The 22,341-nt window shown below is 38.8% G+C and overlaps 2 protein-coding genes across 2 annotated transcripts in view; one reads left to right on the top strand and one right to left on the bottom strand.

The window, feature by feature from the left end:
• Positions 1–22,341, top strand: part of Slo2 (slowpoke 2) — a 236,665-nt gene that overhangs the window by 58,619 nt on the left and 155,705 nt on the right. The gene's annotated exons all lie outside the window — the stretch shown is intronic.
• LOC143152718 (uncharacterized) lies at positions 5,077–5,740 on the bottom strand. Its single transcript, XM_076323125.1, has 2 exons — positions 5,447–5,740; positions 5,077–5,380 (listed from the first exon to the last, which is right to left on the bottom strand). Exons 1-2 carry the CDS (start codon positions 5,738–5,740, stop codon positions 5,249–5,251), a joined length of 426 nt encoding a protein of 141 aa, XP_076179240.1. The 3' UTR covers positions 5,077–5,248.

Genomic DNA, 22,341 nt, shown 5'->3' with positions numbered 1-22,341 from the left:
GTCCTTTTCTCTTTGATACGGTTTACTCGAAGCGTAGTCACTGGAGGTCTTTGAACGACTATTTATTACCACCGTTGCGGTTACTTTGGAACGTACATTATCGAAGAAAGCTAACGTAATTACGATGATATAATATACAATATATGTATATCGTAGAATTTGATTTAAGGTGATCAGAACACAAACGGATATTAATTTTTATTAGTTATTTGAAACAATATCGTTTTATTAATCATGATACAATGGTCTTCGATAATGCGTAGATTGTTCAATTTGTGATCGCTAGAGAGCATTTCTAACTTACTTGTTACGGTACACGGGCGTGCATTAAACGTGTGATAATCACTACCTGTCTGCAGTGAAAGCCACCGCTTAATAGGTAATTGTTTCATGACGGCAACCGGTAATACAGGGTGTCCTACGTGACGGGGACAAGTTATACCTTTGAAACGCTCGTAGACGGAAGAAAATGTCATGGGACAAAATTAAATGGATTGGAACGGAACACGTTTTGACATTAATTTTTATGCACTTTTAGTACTAGTTTCTAAAGTAGTAGTTTTAAAGCACAATCCCTTGATACTTTATTTTAGAGAAGAAAAAAGTGCATCGATTAATGATTATTTAAAAATACGAGGTACGATGTAAAATATAGATACAATTGAATTGTTTAGATTCAAGCATTCGTGTATAAAATTGATATCGGAACATGTTACGTTTTAAACCATTTAACTTTGCCTTATGACATTTTTTCTATCTACAAGCGTTTTAAAAATGTAACTTGTCTCCATTGTGGCAGACAATTTGCATAACTATTGCATCAGGTACTTTACATTTACAAAGAGCATAGTCATCAACGTATATCGATTATTTACCGAGCTAACGATTATTTGTTTCCAATACATCGAAAGTAATTTGACGTAAGTCAAATATAGGGTAGTTCCTAGTTTCTTATAGGTTCGTGCCCATATAACAGCGTCATCTAAAATTATCTCTAGTAATATTAGGTGGACCGGAAAGTAATGTCGTTTCTGCGCATGTCACTATTTGATTGTCATTTGTCAGCTCATTGTGTACATTAAAGTCGTAGCAAAGACATTCCGAGGTTATAGTGACTTGTTTAGTTGTAAATAATTAAATTTAAAATTTTTCTTTACAATTTTGGGTGAAATGGCCAGCCAAATACCAGAAGAGGTACATATCCGGCATTGCATGCTTTTTGAGTTTCGCAAGGGTAGTAACGCAACAGTTGCTACCAAAAACATTTGCGATGTTTATCCAAATGCATTAGACGTTCGTAAATGCCAAAGGTGGTTTTCCAAGTTCAAATCCGGTAATTTTGATCTTTCCGACTCGTATCGATCAGGAAGACCAACAACGTTAGACAATGACGTGTTGAGTGCGGAAGTGGAAGCAAATCCGTGTCAGACAATCGAGGAATTGTCAAACAGTCTTAACCAACCTTGGTCGACCATCCAAGTACATTTGCAGCAGATTGGGAAAGTAAGCAGAGCAGGTGTTTGGGTCCCGCATAATCTGTCCGAAGAGAACAAGGCTAACCGATCCACCACATGCAACTTATTGCTTCAACGGCACAATACAGAAGCGTTTTTTGATCGCTTGATCACCGGAGATGAAAAGTGGGTTCTTTATGATAATCCAAAACGCAAAAGGCAGTGGCTCTCTCTCCAAATGAATCGCCACAAAGTACTGCTAAGCCAGGTTTACACCCCAAAAAGGCCCTTTTGTGTGTTTGGTGGAGTATTCGCGGCGTTGTTCATTTTGAAGTGCTGAAACCTGGACAGACTGTGAATGCAGACCTTTACTGTGAACAATTAGATCGTGTAAATAAATCTTTAATTGAAAAGTGGCCAGCGATTGTCAACAGAAAAGGCGTTATTCTGCAAGACGATAATGCAAGACCGCACTGCGCAAGACGAACCTTGGCAAAAATTAATGAATTGGGGTGGGAGGTACTGCCTCACCCACCATACTCGCCCGATGTTGCACCATCGGATTTCCATTTATTCCGATCGCTTCAACACTTTCTAAGTGGCAAAAGATTTGCAAATTTGGATGATATTCAAAATGCCATCTCTGTATATTTTGCTCAAAAACCAATTGATTTTTATCGATCCGGCATTGAAAATTTGCACACTAGATGGCAAAAGGTTGTTGATAATGAGGGTGATTATATCATTGATTAAAAATAAAAACTCGTTAAAAATTTATGTATTTGAATTTAATGTCGGGAAACGACATTACTTTCCGGTTCCCCTAATACTTTGTTTACTTCTGATCGATAATATAATTGTTTCCTGTGTGTAATTTGAAAATGAGAATTCGAAAGAAAATAATTGCGTCACGCTGTTCATGGATTTTTCTACCATCTTAAGGTTTCTTTTCCAGCTTCATTTTCAATAGGCTTCCATTTAGTCGAGAAAAGTTTCCTATTACTTCTTGTTCGACTTTTTAATTCTACAGTACTTAAGGTTTGCAATTGTACAATTTACTTTATCCATTTTATAATTGCTTTTCTAAAAGTTTTTAATTTCTTGCCTAAACTTTTCTCGAGCTTCGTTAAGTGTATGTTTTTTGATAAATATATCACTTCCTTTGTGTTAATGTTTCACAATCTTCCGTCAGTTTTAAATTCTTTGCTTTAATTTTATTTTGCACCGCCAAGAATAAAATTGTAGTGTCTTTTGAAAGACTGATTAGTGTCAGCTGTCGGGTTATTTCTTAATTAATTATTCAAAAAAGCTTGCGGCTGTGAGCAGCTTGGTCAGAATTGCATAGAAACTATTAGGTGGACCGGAAAGTAATGTCGTTTCTGCGCATGTCACTATTTGATTGTCATTTGTCAGCTCATTGTGTACATTAAAGTCGTAGCAAAGACATTCTGAGGTTATAGTGACTTGTTTAGTTGTAAATAATTAAATTTAAAATTTTTCTTTACAATTTTGGGTGAAATGGCCAGCCAAATACCAGAAGAGGTACATATCCGGCATTGCATGCTTTTTGAGTTTCGCAAGGGTAGTAACGCAACAGTTGCTACCAAAAACATTTGCGATGTTTATCCAAATGCATTAGACGTTCGTAAATGCCAAAGGTGGTTTTCCAAGTTCAAATCCGGTAATTTTGATCTTTCCGACTCGTATCGATCAGGAAGACCAACAACGTTAGACAATGACGTGTTAAATGCGGAAGTGGAAGCAAATCCGTGTCAGACAATCGAGGAATTGTCAAACAGTCTTAACCAACCTTGGTCGACCATCCAAGAACATTTGCAGCAGATTGGGAAAGTAAGCAGAGCAGGTGTTTGGGTCCCGCATAATCTGTCCGAAGAGAACAAGGCTAACCGATCCACCACATGCAACTTATTGCTTCAACGGCACAATACAGAAGCGTTTTTTGATCGCTTGATCACCGGAGATGAAAAGTGGGTTCTTTATGATAATCCAAAACGCAAAAGGCAGTGGCTCTCTCCAAATGAATCGCCACAAAGTACTGCTAAGCCAGGTTTACACCCCAAAAAGGCCCTTTTGTGTGTTTGGTGGAGTATTCGCGGCGTTGTTCATTTTGAAGTGCTGAAACCTGGACAGACTGTGAATGCAGACCTTTACTGTGAACAATTAGATCGTGTAAATAAATCTTTAATTGAAAAGTGGCCAGCGATTGTCAACAGAAAAGGCGTTATTCTGCAAGACGATAATGCAAGACCGCACTGCGCAAGACGAACCTTGGCAAAAATTAATGAATTGGGGTGGGAGGTACTGCCTCACCCACCATACTCGCCCGATGTTGCACCATCGGATTTCCATTTATTCCGATCGCTTCAACACTTTCTAAGTGGCAAAAGATTTGCAAATTTGGATGATATTCAAAATGCCATCTCTGTATATTTTGCTCAAAAACCAATTGATTTTTATCGATCCGGCATTGAAAATTTGCACACTAGATGGCAAAAGGTTGTTGATAATGAGGGTGATTATATCATTGATTAAAAATAAAAACTCGTTAAAAATTTATGTATTTGAATTTAATGTCGGGAAACGACATTACTTTCCGGTCCCCCTAATAGAATTCAGTGACAGAGCAGCAAGCTAGTCTCGAGAAAACGCCCCTAAGAGCGAAGCTCTTGTAATAGAAATTAGAATATTCGAGCAGGAAGCATTTTACCTTAAATACCTAGTGGTGGTAGATACCAGGTATGTGTGTACGAATAACACTGAGTTATTCATTAAATGAAATAACCATCGGGCTTCGTTTATCATTTATCACGTAACATTAAATTCAGTTTCAAAAAGAAGAGTATTAGTAACCACTCGACTTAAAATGAAGAAGCGGGTAACAAAAGTTTGCAGAGTAACTTAGCATAAGCGACACAATTAGTTCCATCTGGTTCATATTTAAAAAGTCAATATTACCTCTACTGCAGGTATTAATACTAGAGAAATTTTAATTTATGAAACCTTCTTTTTACCCACTTTATCATTAGATCTACAGTAAAGTTGATTCTCAAAATATTAAATATATTTATGTTACCAAATTTGAATCGAAGAAGGATGTAATATAGTTTGCATAAAAGTTTGTAGAATATGCAAGAAAAACTGAAGTGCTGTAAAAAATAAAGAAAAATCCTTGCAGAGAAGTAAAGCTGAATTACGAAGTTCACTTTCCTTCGTACAAGTCTTGCCCTCAAGGAAAAGTTTTTAAAGGAAGTTAGTCGAAGTTTAATTTTAGATGAGTATGAACCTTCATCGTGTACATAGGTATACGATTGTTAAAGTTGTTTTCTTCTTGTATGCTCGTTTCTTACGTTTTAGACTTTTTACCGAAAACTTATTGAAATTTCAACATTTTTTTGGAACTGATATTTTGGTCCATGATTTTGTTAATCCTATATATAAATAGACCCTCTATTTAAATGAACCTCTAATATTTATATTCGAAGTCTAACTGTACAATTTCGAGATGTAACTTTAGAATTATTAAAACTCGATCAAAGTTGCTGTTGGAGTTTATTAACCACAGAAGAGTACATATCTTCTTTTTGCTAATTTTTCACGTCTATAACAATTAATGAGAATAACGGTGTCTGTCACTCGAGAAAAAGATCTTTTAACGACGAACAATGAAAATTAGCAAATACATTTCGTGGAAAAAATATAATTCTTATTTTCCCCACACGTAGAGCCGTTTGTAGAATTACGAACGCTACTGGACGTTCGTAACAATCACGGTCTTAGTAGCGCGCGGTAACTATGATAAATACTCCTTGGAAGAAGCTTTGTAGCCTCGCGCGGAAATTACTCGTCGAGAGGAAATGTATTGTAGCAGCGACAACATCTTGCATCTTGGTCAATTTTCGCGTAACCTGAGAACGTTTAGTCGGATAATAGCTTTCGAGTCTTTGACCCGGTTCCAAAATTAATAATCCTACCTTCGTCACCGGAACAAAGTAACCGCGAAACACCGTTTGACAAGAGACGCCGAAAAAGCCACTCGGTAACGACACGAGGCCAAAGAAATTTACTTCCTTCAACGACCGACGACTATGTATTCGACCGAGTGTATTCCGTCCGCGTAGCATCCTCCTTCCTTTTTCGTTACATCCCACTTCCACGTCCTGGAAACGTGTCCAACGCGTGCTGCGACTCTTCTCGTCACGTGATACATCAACGTTCACTTTCGTAAGCGACGACAAGGTAATTTTCGGAGATTTATCGACATTCATCCTCGAGTATATCTATATTCCCTGTCTGATTGCTTTGGCTTTGAAAGTGATGAATCCCTGATGAGTCTTCTTTCAAGATTCTTCTCGATTACGTATTCAAATCTGAAATTCCGATGTATTAATCATTTATATTTATTATTTATATTTGTATCGATAATATTGTTGCATTGATAATTTACGTTCGCAAATTTTACGCGTTTGTTAACGAGGAGCATGGTTAATTGCAATTCGAAGAGGCTTTAATTAGAGAAATATCAAAAATTCCTCAGAGTTTCATTCACGCGACCGTAGTCGTGCGTTGGGATAGTTATTACCGATTGAAATTTAATCGTTTACGAAGATGAAATAAGTAACTAGATTTATTCCGATACATCTGTAGATATCGATTCTAACGCTGACAAGAAATTCAACCATGTTATTTACCTCAACTTCCAAATGATTTTCATCGATGAAAAATATGAAACCTCGATGATGCAGACATTTATCGTTGTTTTTCTTTCTATTCGAGAGATATTTATATTATTGTCGAGTCTCGATGAACTTTCCTATTGCACGAAAATATTTCCATTTGACAGTCTAAAAGTTTAAAACCTTAAAGAGAAAGGTTTTGGAAACTGTAAGCGACAAAAGACATTCAAAAAGGCAATATACTATTAAAAGCTTTAATAATACTTTGAACCACGCGATACTTGTTTGCACCAATTTTCATTATAATCGATATTTACCGAGTTATCGAAGTGGTTTCAGTTACCTTGCCCACCCCGTACGTCACGGATTATGGAGTGCGTATACCCCACGCTCTATAACACCGATATAATGAGACATTGGACATCGTACGATGTTGTTTTCGTTGAAAAACAATGTCGATTCAGAGGTAACTTTGACAACCGATGACACCGAGCCAACAAATAGAAGAATATGTATCGAGTAAATTGATTATCTCTGTCGGAATATTGTTCATTGTTTACGGGCCATAATTATGAAGAGCCTTTTCAAAATATTTTGAACGTACACTCCATAGAAATCGAACGACGTCGATTTCATTGGATTTACGTCGAGCTCTGATCCGTGATAAAACTACGAAAAGTCTAAAAATTTATCCGACGATTTCTCTCGAGCGACACGAGAGTATATTACCTACCGATTAGTTCGATTCGACATGCGACGGCGCAGTAAACACGCTCAGCGTATTAATTAGCTCTGCTGTTTGAACAAGAAGCGACTACAGTGGCGTTTCGAAGATTTTCCACATAGTTGACGCGCTATTTCTTGATTGCTGCAATAGACGATAATTTCAAACCGATATTAATATACTTCGTTACGGTACTTCACGAATGTAAATATTTTTATTCGAATACACGCGAAACGTCATTGTTGCGTTCGATCGAGCATCGATTTCGAAATATACTCCTCCTCGACGATTTGTCTCTTTAATCGATTTTAAATTATATTTCCTAATTTCTACACTGGTTAAAAATTTCGATCACTGGACCCAACTACCATTGATACTACTCTTCGTATACAAAATAATCATTCTTAATGATTTATATATGTATATGTAGGGACGAGTTTTGCGCGAGCGAATTGCCCGAAGTTTCGATCGAGTGAGCGACTGTTTCGGTAAATCGATAGCTCATTGAAACCCTGTGCAAAAGACAAAAGGTTAGTTGTAATGTAATCAGCGACCGATACGGACGTGAGTCGACCGGTATCGAAAAAAAGTTTAAAAAGAGTTTTCGAGAAAGCGCGCGCGCGCGCGCGCGCGTGTGTGTGTGTGTGTGTGTGTGTGTGTGTGTGTTCCGCGGTGCGAGCGGGTTTGACTTTTCCTTTTGTACGCGTCGTGACCGTGCGCAGACCCTATATTTCCATCTGTAATCCACAGGGAATATATTATTATAGTAGAGGAATAGGCATATTTTCCTATACGTATATTTTACTCTACAAATTTTGGGGGCTCGTCCGGAATTGCGCGAGGCACCACGAGATTTCGCGACGAAAAAAGGGAAAAAGAGACTATAAAAGTGGTTTTTGTGTGTTTCGAGAACATTCAGCGGACGTTTGCGAGTGTGTCAGGGGCGGCCGGGAGAAAACAAAAAAGTAGTGCGCACGTCGTAAAAGAAATAAAGCGATGAAAGATTTAAATAAATATACGGTCGCGTCGTTAAAAGAACTCTTAGCGGCACACGGTCAATTGACAATGGGCACGAAAGTCGAACTCATGGCGCGAGTGCAAGAAGCCGATCCAGAGGGAACGTGGCTGATAGACGAGTGTACCGATGCAGGGGGTGACGTTGGAGCCTCGTATGCGGGTGGTGTAGCGTGTACATTATCGGCAACGGATCAACAACAACGTGAAATCGAACTGTGTAGAAGGGAGAAGCAGTTAGCCGAGCAGGAGTTAGCAGTAGCGCGTCTCGAGATCGACACCGTGCGAAGGATGCTTGATCTTGAGATTACAGCGAGAAGTAATCCGCAATGGCAGGCGACGCGCGGCAGTGCGTACCATCGAAGAACCGATGTCCGTGACACCGTGCAAACTATCCCACCGAACAACGACGATGACAACCATTCGATGCAACGACGACCGCCGAAAGTCAACGTGACGACGATTGCTGATTTACTCGGCGAGTTTGATGGAAAATCGGGCAGCTTTGAGACGTGGGAAAGGCAAATTAGATTGCTTAAAACCACGTACCAACTCGATGACGATTTCGCACGCGTACTTATGGGAATGCGGCTAAAGGGCAAGGCGCTCGAGTGGTTGCGTTCTAAACCGGAATACATCGCGACGCCGTTTAACGAACTTCTTGGCGAATTGCGAGCGACCTTCCATCGTCGACAGAGCCGGTTAGCATCGAGGAGGAAGTTCGAACAGCGCATATGGAAACGAGGTGAGACGTTCCATGAATACTATCGTGAAAAAATAATTTTGGCCAATGGAATACCAATCCACTATGACGAGGTATTCGAATCTCTAATCGACGGGATACCTGACGAGACGTTGCGCAATCAGGCGCGCATCCAGCGCCTATCATCGACGGAAGAGCTGTTAGAAGCTTTCGAGGAGGTGGCTCTTCGCGACCTAAGAACTAACATACCGGCGACAGCGAGACGCGAGGGCCAGGCCAGCGCCTACAACAGGGAACCGCGCCCGGATGCAGAAAACAACGTCGAGGGCACCACGAAAAGCGTAACGCGTTGCTATAATTGCGGTGAACGTTACCACTTAAGTGCGAATTGTCCGACGAAAGAACACGGCGTGAAATGTTTCGACTGCCAAAAACGCAGACACGTTGCATCGAAGTGTCCGAAAAAAGTGGAAACGATCAAGCCAAGTTGTTCTATTACGGAAGTCGCGAGCGAAAAATACATAAAAGAAATCGGGCTAAACGGTCGTGAAATAGAAGCGGTGAGATCGATTCAGCTGGCGACATTAGTCTAATAAGCGCGAGCGAATATATCAAACTCGGTTGTCCACCGTTCTTATTCGGCGAACTATCTTTTAACGGTATTGGTTCGGAAAATAATGCGACGTTGGGAGAATTCGAGACCGCGATCGCGATAGACGGACATTCCTATCGAATCCGTGTTCGTGTTGTTCCTGACGTTACGATGCGGCACAAGCTCCTCATTGGGGTGAACTTCTTAAAGAAAGCCGAAATAAACCTGCGAGGCAAAGATGTTACAATTCGACCATTGTCGACGACAATCGCGATGTACAAAGACAGCGATGATGCGACCGCGCCGGAACTCTTTCAAATCGATGTATCGTGTAACACGACAAGCGAAGTACACGTTTCATATATTACCAATCCAGAGCAACGCGCGGTAGTGAACGAACTCACGAATGACCACAAACCGAAGAAGATGCTCAAACTAGACACGACGATGAAATTAATACTGTCGGACGATGAGCCCGTGTATCGATCTGCAAGACGTCTATCGGCTCATGAGAAAGACATAGTCGATGTACAGATTGACGAATGGATCAGCGACGGGATCGTTCAGCCGTCTACATCCGACTACGCTAGTCCGATAGTACTTGTACGAAAAGCGCGAGAAGAAGACGACAGCATTAAGAAACTGCGACATCCGATACACCCAAGACTAAAAGAATATCCGGATGTAAAGGAACTACTTGAGAAGGAGTGGACGATGACGTTCCAGGATGACCGATGCGAACTGCGAGCTCGAGCGAGTGAAAACATTGCCAAGATTCAAAAAGAAAACAAACGGACATTTGACAAAAATCGACGAGCGGGTAGAGCTTACTACGAGAGCGAACTGGTCGCTATTAAGCGAACCCAGAGAGGACCTGGCCTTAAAGTATCGCATAAATATTTTGGACCATACGAGGTCATTCGTGCTCTCCGTAACCAGCGATACCAGATGCGCAAAGTTGGCGCCGGAGAGGGACCCCAAGAGACTTCAACCGCGGTTGAATATACGAAGTTGTGGACTGATAGCGGAGGTGACGAATTTTCGGACGAGGACGAAGACAACGAGGACCATGACGAAGACGACGATGTCGGCGACATTCGACGGCGAATGTCAACGCAGAATGGCCGAATGTAGGAACGAGTTTTGCGCGAGCGAATTGCCCGAAGTTTCGATCGAGTGAGCGACTGTTTCGGTAAAGCGATAGCTCATTGAAACCCTGTGCGAAAGACAAAAGATGAGTTGGAATGTAACCAGCGACCGATACGGACGTGAGTCGACCGGTATCGAGAAAAAGTTTAACCCTTTGCGGACGAGTCCCGCATATATGCGTGTTTTACGCAATCATCAAATTGGCCGAAGAACCTCGTATATGCGATTGGCGAAAACAGTTGATAGAGCCGAGAAACGCATATATGTGTCCCACCTAAATGCATGTCGATGACCGAGGTTAAGCAGAAATATGCGCTGGCAATTTTAAATGACTATCGCGGCAGGAGCTCGGCACCACGGTACGATTCACTTTGAACCGTCCCGTCCGCAAAGGGTTAAAAAGAGTTTTCGAGAAAATGTGTGTGTTCCACGGTGCGAGCGGGTTTGACTTTTCTTTTTGTACGCGTCGTGACCTTGCGCAGACTCTATATTTCCATCTGTAATCCACAGGGAATATATTATTATAGTAGAGGAATAGGCATATTTTTCTATACATATATTTTACTATATATATATATATATATATTCCAACTTAATGATTTATTTATATTCTAACTGCCTGCTTTCAAGACTGCGATATCACGTTATACATATACACGAACAACGGTCGTTGATTGCAGCGTTGTGAAATCACTCGTTTAAAAAGTCCCGCACGTCCAACCAGAATAAACTAGGTTAGAAACTCAAGTTCGATGCAAACAGAATGATTTAGAGTTCATAGAACGTTGTCGTAGAAGAGCTCTCTTGGCTCCCATTGTGCTGTGTTTTAGCCAGAATTCTTTGGGGATCGCCATGTTTCTACCGGGAACACCCCGGGAATGAATTTAGCTGAAAAAAGTGTATTTCCTTGTTCTTTCAAAGCACAATATACTCTTCCATTTACGAAAGTAAAGAAATGCCTCAATTTTTAAAGTCTCTTTTTTATGTAACGCTATAATAAACCATAGATGCTACTGACAGTACGAAGAGAAAAATATTGAAATATTCAATTTTGCCGATTACGCGAACTCGATTATAGCGGTCTGTTGAAAATATGCGTACTTGACTAAGTGCTAACCGAACGTAGAAACTAACAAAAGCCATCATCCGATGGTGTACATTTACAAAATTGTAAGATTTTGATTTTTATAGAGTTTGTACAATTATCGTTGATCCTCTTCCAATCGATTACATTCTTTTTCTCTACTCGTTCGTTTGAATTTTATTTCTAGGTGAGACAGAAACTAGGGCAGAAGCCTTCGATTTCAGAATGCAATTTTTCTAAATTCGTATCGTTAATATTAAAGATTCGTACCACTCGGTCGCACGATCCCTTGGTTAGCCGGTAAAAAAGAAACCCCAGTTCGATATACGAAGTACGAAATCTTCTCCCCTACCAATAGTTAGGAGTCCAATATTAGCCACTCGAATATAGATTTATGGGATCCTCGAAGACTTCGAAACTCCTCGAAGCATCGTAAAGTTTCCTTTCTCCCACAACCCGCGATAGCTTCGAGTAGCCATCCATACGGTTCAAGTACCGAATGCGAGTAACTTCCAGCGAGGTTCGTACCGGATCCTCGAGTATATCTGCCGAAAAGGATGAACCGGGAATGTTCTTGGGACGCTTCCGTCGAGATAACCACGACATAGAGTCTACGGCGCCTCAGTCAATTTAATTAAGTTACATACGTGGTCTTTGTTCTTGCAAAGATGGCCGTGCAAGCCGAATTTCGAACAATATCTTATTACCACATATTGTTCGCATCCAACGATGCATTGTCTCTTGATTTTCCGTCGTGAAATTACACTCTTGTACGGAGAAGAGATCTTTATTTCGTAAATTCGTTAACATTAAATCGTATTAAGTCTTCTTATTTATTATCGATGGCTACAATTAATTATTTTTAAATTTCGTTCCTCTTCGTTGCGAATTAATAGGAGTTAGATATATATCTATACGCTCGACGTTTCGCAATAATTGTTCCGTTTGGTCAGTTCTTTGAGAATACTTCAGTCGTTGCTTAAATTTTGATTTTCACGAATTTGTGTCCCCGATTCGTTCTTTGATCGTTCGTTCGAAAATTATTCAGCGAACGATTCAAAATGGAGAATCGAAACGTTAAAAAGGATAAACGCTTGTTTGAGTCTGCAACTTGTTTTTGTGCTTAATTCGCGCAAAGTTGCGTAATCAGTCATCTTTGCTCGGTCTTGTAAGAGATTCATCGTTCAATGACTTCGTGTAGCGCTTCGGACTTCGCGACGGAAGTGAATCATTATTGACCAAGTTGAATCACTAACCTCTGCACACGCACGTTCGCGATGAATGCGTTTCATCAAGAGTCAAGTTATGTACTTCTTTGCTCCTAGTGCATATAAACGATGAATCAAAATACTTCGTATCTTCGATTACGGCGAATTTTAGTTATCGTGTAATATATTTATTTCAACATTTCGGTCATTCCTTGGCTTTGTTCGGGAGACTATAAACTAATCGTATACAACGCGATAATTCCAACATTTCCAAACGATAAAATAGTTTAAAATTCTAACGAGTATTTTTTTATTTTATTTCTTTGTTCGTTCGCAAAATTTATTGGGTAAAATGAATTTTGTCGCGTTTCTCGAGCAAAGCGTTGCGACAAATCTGTCGAAGTGCAAGCTTTCTGGGAATCGTAATGGAAATCGATTGCGAGTATTTCTTGAATCGGCGAGGTTAATTTATGTCGTGGATTGTAATGCCGACATTCGTATGATAAACAACAGATACTTGAGACCGTGCATTTGCAATGCCGCAGAGGCACCGAACAATATTTTACGAAGCGACGTTGCAACATTTATCTTCAAAAATTTATAAAGGCCATCGAGCAAATTTTCTTCCGTACGCTATTGGCTCGATCGGATCCTGTTTAAATATTTATATTCAAAATTAAAGATACACTCGTTGATCAACCCCGATGTAGCTTCTTTTGCTTACTTTCCACGTTAACGCGCGTTACCTCGTTCCGAAAACGCTTTCGTTTAAATTCATCGCACGGAGCGTGACTTCTTTAAATTATTTTGTAAACATCGGTTAACGAGTTGGAAATATTTCAAAGGTGCAAATAAATCGTCTTTCGTGAAATTATTAAAAGAAAAAATATAAAACTATTGCTCAGGAATTGAAAGGATTTTTTTCTCTTTTGATAAACACTCGATGAATATTTGAAAAGTTACATTTCGATAACGAGGTACACACATTTGAATTTTGCAGCGCTTTTAGTCGCTAATTAAAATTTTTCTCCCTCTTCGAAGGCATTTCGTAAATTAACTTGCTACTTCATCCGTTTTCTTTATTGCCAGTCACTTACAAAATAACGTAACTTTGTTATCGCAGTTTTTCAAGGTTCGACAAAGTTTTGCGAAATGTCGATAACACGGCAAGCGAAAAATTGACAGCACAGACGGCGTTATTTGTATTAAAAGAGGCTCTTTCGACGGAAAGGATGGTTCATTCTCACAAACCAAGATTTATTGTTCCCTTTACGACTAGTATCCGTCCCTAAAGTTTTGAATTTCCTTCCATTTAATGTTCCGTATATATGGCTACCCCGAGAAAGAAGATATAAAATGTTTCCTTTCCGAGTTCATTTTAAGAAGTCGAGATTGGAAGCAAATATTTTCGTTAAAAAAATTAATTCAAAGTAGTTTAATACCTCGGGTCGATAATTTTTATTTCTCGACCACCACTTGTATTTCAATTTCAATTTTTAATCGGATTTTGTAGGCATCGAAGAAATGCATCGTATCGAATATTAGGAAAGAAACTCGTTGAATCAAAAATACATAAAGAAATAAAGAGCAGAAAGAGAACAATGGTATTCGTTTACCGGTAGGAATTTATATAATTTGATTCTAAATTGTTCTGAAGTTCATCGAAGTTTAATATACTCGATGAATTGCTCGTAACTATACGTTTATTTTCGGTGAAATAGAATTTGATCGTTGATTGTTTCGTCAAATATGTTTTCTGGAAACAATAGGACAAAAAATGCATAATGTTCGACTCTTTCGTTAAGCTGGACAAGAAAGTGGTGGATTTATAATCCTACAAGGTTAAAACATTTTTCTCTAGAACGTTTCTTACTTCACGTTGCAAATTCATGAACTAATCCTCTTATTTTCACGAGCTTTCGCGCGAAACTTTTAGTTTCCGTGCAATTACCGAGCATGTCGTACAGTTTATGTAATTTCCTCCGGAGATAATTTTTTTTTCAGAACGAAGCGAGAATCTCAACCTTGTCACATTTTACTTAGTACGTATTTTGCGAAAGTTTCACTTCATTCCGAACATTAAACATTTTTTAATCTTTTAGTTGGGTTTTGTATATTGCACACAAGATGTTGGGAAACTCGCTGCACAATTTTTGTACACGCGTAGCAATCCTTGAAATAGCCTAAAAAACATGGATAAGCTTGAGTTAGAGAACAAACGCTTCGAAGTTGTCATCAAATAATCATATTTCACCGACGTTTAGAGAACTTTGTTTTTTGCCCAGTTAAATATTCAATTCAACGCTTCAGAATCTTCGTTTACTTACATGGATTCGTAAAGAAATTAATACGGTCGGAAACAGTGATAGTAAAACAAAAAATAAAAAGAAAACACTTAAAAAAAAAAAGAAATACTTAAAAAACGAAGGGATTACATTTCCACAGTGTTCCGTACTTCAAATATTGAAACAGTAGAATATTGAAAAATATTTTATCGATTGGTCTTTGTAAAATACATAAACTTGGGAAATAATTGCAAATGTCTCTTCGTAGATTATGGAATTATAATTCGTGAAATAAGAATGGCAAAAGTCGTCGTAAAAGTGGTTGCAAGAGAAATCTTTTCCGATAACAAAGCTTTACTTGGAAGAAGCATAATAAATTATTTTACCGGATGTTCGTTTGTTCCCTTTCTTAACAAGAGTATAAAAGATTTTAAACGGTATCTGAGTAAACGTTCTCCGATAAGGTAAGAAAACGATAAACAACCTCTTTCGAGAGACTTGTTGCAATTTCTTCGAACTTTAAACGAAACTTGAAATACTACGATAAATGCAGACGATAAAATGAGATTTGGATTCTCGGTGGAAGTAGCGAAATATCTCGGTTCGCTTTCGCGTAGACCGTAACAGCTAACCAGGGAACGCACAGATGCAGTACTTTCGTGGTATATTTAGGGTTTGCCTTCGTTACACTTGGCTTTTATCATCGACACCGCGGACAAGGGTAGGATAGTTTCGAAAGATGTAGGCGGACCCTCGATTTATGGCTCTGCACGCTATGTAATATAAAACTACGAAACATGCGAGAGAGGAAGTAAAGGGAGAAATCTTGGGAAGGTAAAACGAGAGTTGCCCCATTCGCCGAGAGTTCCTTCGTCAAATGGATATTGCCATCGTTGTTACCTGTGCACATTTTGCAGAATTGGTTGCGCTATCGGAATCATTTGTTCATTGTTTAAAAGTCGACTACTGTTCGAGAAAATTCCACTGGTAGTTAATAGAAAAGTTATTTTAAAGGACACGTTCTTCGAACACGGATATTATTTTATACCGAAACGCGGAATAAAATTGCCATTTCTAATAGTTTTTTTTTTTTTTTCATTTCAAGTTACACGTTGAATAAGAATAAAAGTTTAAAAATTTTTTGGAGCAAACGACGACGCTTCGTGGTACCTTTTTTCTTTTTATATACATAACCGGTTAAACGGAAAGGGATCAGGTCTCGGAGGATATGTAGTATTCACTGAATTGAATAAAAAATGTGGTTTTGATAATGTCGGTTACTTGCTCGCTCCTTCGGCAAGGATAATAGTATTTTGATACGGTGTTGAACGAATGTAATTGTATTCAATTAATATTATATTTAATCAAGTAACTTACAATATTATGAGTTACGATTCCTTGCACCGACGAGTAGAAAATACTCGGAACGAATGAAATCGTTTCGATGAATGCAAGAACTCTTCAAAAAAATACGCCGTTTTGTATTTCAGTAATTATCTCGGATACTCTGTGTAAATTGATATCTCTCGGCGTTGAAACCTCGTTAAAAGCATTGTCAATAGAATTAACGATTGTGGAATCGACATTTCTCACGCGTAATCAAAAGAAGTAAATAAACGAGGCAATGGAAATTAAGAAAAGCGATATTCAATATCTACGACGTGACGAGCGTCGGTCTCGCAATGACGATTGCTTGGAAGATAAATGCTCAGAGACGTTTTTTTTTCCCAGTCAATACGAAAAGATTCCGCCTGCTAAAGGGCGAAAAAAAAAAGTTACGAAAACATTCGTCGTTATCGAAGGGTTTAGCAAACGTTCGATCGATCTAATCGCGACAAATGTACATATATATGCTCAAATATTTCCGCGTAATAACTTTGTACACAGAATGTTCACAATTTCGTGTGCCGTGTCGTCGAACACGGTATTTTATGGATTAAAGTTCGACGCGAACGGTGAAGGATATGAAAAAAAAGCGAAGAAAGCAGTGAAATTTTGGCAAGCTATAAATATGTCAACGAATATAGACAGGATAACTCAAAATAGTTTTCTTCATTCTTCCCAAACTCTCGTTAAAACGATTCACGTTCAAGTATCTCGTTCTTCAACCCAGATTACCATCCATCTCTTGGAGACACGCACACACTTCTAAGTGATTATTTAAAATTGAGTCGACACTCGTGAAAACTACGACTACACGAAGAACCAAGGAAATCCTTCACTGAGCTCGTTTGTATAGAAATACGTGCCAGAATAAGTAACGAAGTTACAAATAGACACATGAATCAAGACTTGCCAGATTTCACGATACTTTATTTATTTGGTCGATAAGCAAGGAGTCGTAGCTCATTATTTTGGGTAGCTAAGGAAAGAAAATATAATTAGAACGTAGCAAGTAGTGTGTACAATAAATTTAGATATTAGAATACTATACTTTGTGAAAACATACTTCAATAGTATTCTCGATGGGCTCTACAAACCAAAGAAGAAATAATTTACACGTGTATGTCGATGGAAGAATAAATATGGCCAAATGATTTAACAATACGAGAGATGTATTTAGTTTTATGAAACAGATAAGAATTTTATTTTATTTTATACAATCTAAACGATACGTAGAAATTAACGTGCTTAGAAAGGTAGTTAAACTAGAAACAACAATTTCATGTTCAGCTGGTATCGTTGTACAATTAGGTACACTACAAAACCTAGTTAAATGCAACCTTGATGATTACATTAGAACCTCATTGGTTGTATTGTGTGCGTAAATGGAAGGGATGGTTACTTAGCAACGATTGAAATTGGAAGTGGAAGGAACAAGTAGGAACGACCATAGATAGCGGAGATATACTATGAAACTCCTTCTTATTGGATTGGGTATCTCGATAATTGCACGAATCTCGATTCCTTCAAGAACTTTTTTTCCATTTCCTTGCAATTATGGAGATTCTACTACAATTAATATCCGATTACATTTGTCATTTACTATTATTGTGTAACTATATTATAGCTAACGATACCTCGTGCGTAGAGTATACGAGTAAGGTCTAATTAAATATTACGGTAGCTCAGGGATATAGATATGCTCGAAATCAAAAACGTTTTATAAAATACGAAATTCTCAAAGTGGTATCAACTGTATTGTATCAATCTTCGGCATTAACGGTTAACTTTCAACAGCACAAATTTCTCAATTTTATAAGTAGAAAAAATTGGAACCCTTTTTATGGATATTATAGATATTATAGATATTTTAAAATGATCTCTTTTTATTTTGTTTCTAAATACCACCGATTTCAAATACCGATAAACATCGTCGTAAATCAGTTCAGATCCCGAGATCATTTGTCATTGGTAATATTCCAATTCCACGTATCCATTCATCATAGTTCAAAATTACGCGAACGAAACATCCATCGCAGAGGTATATATAATACCATGTCCCGGATAATTCAAACAACGTTAATCGTAGATTAAGCAGCTCGGAAACGTTCAATGTACAATCGAGATTTTGTATTTATCAAAGCACTGGAAACGAATTAGTAGATGTAGGCGAGGCAATGGTTGTAATTTTTGTCTAATTGAAATTTCGACGATGTGTCAAAGAGAAACGTCCAAAGTGGTTCGCGATTGTCAAACTTGGCTTCCGGATCGTATTCCCGGTGAAATTGTATTAAACTCCGGTAGCAAAAAGGATTCAAAATTAAATATTCTTCCAACTGTCAGAGCTTGGAATCTAGGGTCTCCTGCACTCGTCCTCGAGCATTATCGTCTGCCAGTGACGATTCAAGTACGATAAGGGGACTTAGTTATTTCGAGTAAAATTCCCTGGTAGTGGTAGATACCGCGAGTTAGATACTATTATAGTCCGTGATCTCCGGATCAGTGGGATTATAGGCACTCAGCCTCGGGTATCCACGAGCATTATGACATGGAATTCGTTCTCAATGTCGAACTTCACTTCTGATGGAATTGCATTATATGAAATTTCAGCAAAAAAATGATCCAAGATTCAACATTTTCGCAACGGCTAAAAACCGAAGTCTAAGATCCCTCGTACCTGTCCCCGTTGACTACAATGAGAGAATTGATTATTCCGAGTCAAACCCCCTAGGAGCGGTACTATATTATTTACCCTATTATAGTTCGTGATCTTCGGATCAACAGGGTTATAGGCGTTAAAGCCTCGGTACCCACGAGCACTACGACGAGGAACTTCCCCTTCGATACGAAACTTCCAACCCGGGTGGAATTGTATTAAACTTCCACTGCAAAAGTGATCGAAGATTAAACATTTTTGCAACTACTGGAGACTAGAGTTTTGTCCTATTAATTCGACGTCTTTAAAACGTCGTACAATCGTTTTTTTTTTTTAACATTTATTCGAACGTAAAGTAATAACTTTACTTTCAGATATTACTGTAAAATAAGTATATATAGGGTGTCCCGGTCATTACCGGTCGATTTGAATTTCGCGCTATTTTTAAAACGTCAAACCGATTAACATGAAACTCGACGCGTGTCGTTTAAACAGTTGGGAAATTAATTGTGGAAAATTACACGGTGAAAGAACGCGTGAAAATTATTCAGGCGTATTACGAAAAATCGTGATCTTTAACGCTAATGATTCGGGAAAGAAAGTAAATCGATCGGTGTCGATTGGGACACCCTCTTTATCGAGATTCTAAGAAAACTTATGGACGGGAGTGTAGTTCGTGATCTTCGGATCGATAAGGTTACAGACACCGAGCGTCGGGTATCCACGAGCGTTACGCCGGGGAACTGACACTCGATGTCAAACTTGGCAGTTCGAGATTCGAATTTTGGTGAGCCGTGGTTACCGCAACGGAAGGTGCACGTAGCATGTTTCTGGTCTGTGGAGAATGACTGTGCGAAACACATTTACTGTGTATCTTCGAGTCTCGATGACGCTGGGGATTGAAAATGTCAAGTCCCCCGTGTCACCGTGTAACAAGCGTTTCTGCGTTACGAATGCATGTCCCCGTAATTAGCATGTAAATAATTCACACAGCGCACGATATCACGCACAACTTTTTCATTGTCGAACTAATTATTTACTTCCACGTTCTCCAACCCGGTCTCGTTGTTTGCTTTGTACGTTCGTCGCTTTGTACCTATCGAGTCATTGTTGCACGCGGATCGTAAAAGAATATGTGAAAATTAAACCGGACCGGAATTCAAAATCCTTGGTTTTCCAGGCGACTGGTTCGATCCATCCAGGCTGTCTACGATCCCTCTCCTAAGTCTCCTAATTCGTAATGGCTGCTGCTTGTAATTATTTCTGAGATGCATGCATCGTAGAAGTTCGTGGCTGCGAACGGGTCTTCCTCGTTGATAGGAAGTTTCACATTGTTATCGATACTTCGAGTCTTCGAACGAATCTTGTAATTGAATGTACAAGTAGCTGTTTCTTGTGCATAATTACATCAGTTTTCGTATTATTGGTCGATGGACGTTGAGGACGGTAGAACGCTGATTTTACGAACGGTGATCGGTCTTAATCTCAACTGTACGAAGATTGATTCTTTGACCGATAAAAGAGGTCGATGATGCTGTAGAAGCAAACGAGATGGCCAAGAGAAATGCATTTCGATCGGAGCAGAATTAAGGGAACGGGGGAACACGAATCGGGCAAATGTAGAGAGTGTCGAGTCATTTTTGTTCAATCGTACTCGTTTCACGAAGGTTGACGAAGACGTTTGACCCGGTATGACTCGCAATTTCTTCTAAGATTGATCTTTTCAAGCTCTTATATCGGTACACCGTACATCTAAGGGTGAATCCGTTCGAAGGTGCACGGTAGCTTTAAAAATCGTTGGTAGAGGCTTTCCTCGCAATATCTGTTGCAACAAGTTTTCAGATACCATAAATTTCTATACACCCTTTGTCTTAATACTGGTCGGTCTTTGGTGCAAAGAGAAGTTGTATTGTACACACTTTTACACCAACCTGTCGGCAAACACAGGACGAAACGCAATTCTCTTGTTTTTCTTCCTTCCATTCTTTCCCTAAAGTACCATAACATCACACCTCTCTTTATCTTGATCCTTTCTTCAGTGTTTCGGCCTTTATCCCTGCCTTCTACAGACCACCGAATAAAATTCATATCTATTTGAGAACTCATGGGAATAGAAACCGAGGAGGAGCAATCCTCGGATTATGGGTACCAAAAGTGACCTCATAATTCCCCTAATCTTGGTTATCCGGATATATAACGGAACATTTTTGTGCGAAGAATCTGAAAGACGAAAAGAATTGACCAATTCTTTTGAATTTCTTTTCACAGGACCGATACTTAAAACGCGCGGTACCTCTCGGTTAATTGAAACCGAAGAAGCAATGAAAATTACAAATTTGTTACAAACACGCGTAGTTGAAAATGGTGTTCGAAAGATGTCGCGTTTGGAAACATTTCCATAGGGAAAATGTGGTCGATTCGTCGGTAACAATCTCGCAAAGATATAAGAGAAAAATATTAAAGTTAACATTTTCATTCGTAGATAAGATTCCATGCACGCTCTCTTCGTCTCATTTATCGAGGAAGAAATTGTTTCGGTTAATCGGAGAGATACCGTACCACCTACACTCGATACGTGGAAAACACGGATTCATTTGCATAATCAAACAAGTACATTGCTAATGGATTGTACTTTATTTACTCGGATAATTAGCGTTCTACTGTACTAAGATCCGATTACCGAATAAGTTTTAATCGGGTCCACGCGAATACGAAAATTAAGAAATGTATATTTAAAATCCAACTGCGATTTCCAATCGTGATAAATCGTCAATTACACCGTTTAAGATCTACCAGGGCTTTAATTAGTTTAAAAATAATTGAAAAATTCGCAAGTAAGTCTACGAGGCGAACCGCTGGTAGCTGCCAACTAAAATAACTTTCCATCCGTCGATTTCAGAAAAAAAAAGTACTTTAAACGGTACGTTGTGGTTGGAGAGACTCGGTGGGATTAATTTTTTATTCACTTTGAATCTTCAGAGACGTCGAAGTAACCTTGCATCCTTTAAATAGTACGATATACTCTGTTTTAGGTAACACGTTGTAGTCGTATTAAAAAAATTAATTCGTTTGTACATCACGGCACGACCTTCGAACGACCTTAAGTAGACCTTTGGTATACGGAGGAAATTTTACAAGAGAATTAACCGTGTCTATTTCTATCGATCCACGTAACAAATTGTTACACCGTTACAAACTGAAAACCGCATATCCGTTCTTTTGATTACCAATAGTTACTTATCTGTCCGAGGATTAATGTCATTTAAGGATCACATTGCGACACATCATTGAACTCGTTTTCTTGTCAGCTTCAACGTTTCTCTACAAAAATAGAGTTTAAAAAATTCGAGGTAACTTCGATATCTTGAAAGAAGATACGAGTTGAATAGAAAAAA

Source organism: Ptiloglossa arizonensis, chromosome 11, assembly GCF_051014685.1.
Source record: "Ptiloglossa arizonensis isolate GNS036 chromosome 11, iyPtiAriz1_principal, whole genome shotgun sequence".
Taxonomy (NCBI): Eukaryota; Metazoa; Arthropoda; class Insecta; order Hymenoptera; family Colletidae; genus Ptiloglossa; species Ptiloglossa arizonensis.
Note: the sequence above shows the minus strand (reverse complement) of the source record. Positions and strands in the feature narration are given on the sequence as shown.

Excerpts from the sequence above, each read along its gene's own strand:
- LOC143152718 (XM_076323125.1), bottom strand. The coding sequence starts at position 5,740 with ATGAATGTCGATAAATCTCCGAAAATTACCTTGTCGTCGCTTACGAAA. Across the intron at positions 5,381-5,446 it reads ACTTTGTTCCGGTGACGAAG|GTTACGCGAAAATTGACCAA; the intron begins GTAGGATTATTA and ends AAACGTTCTCAG.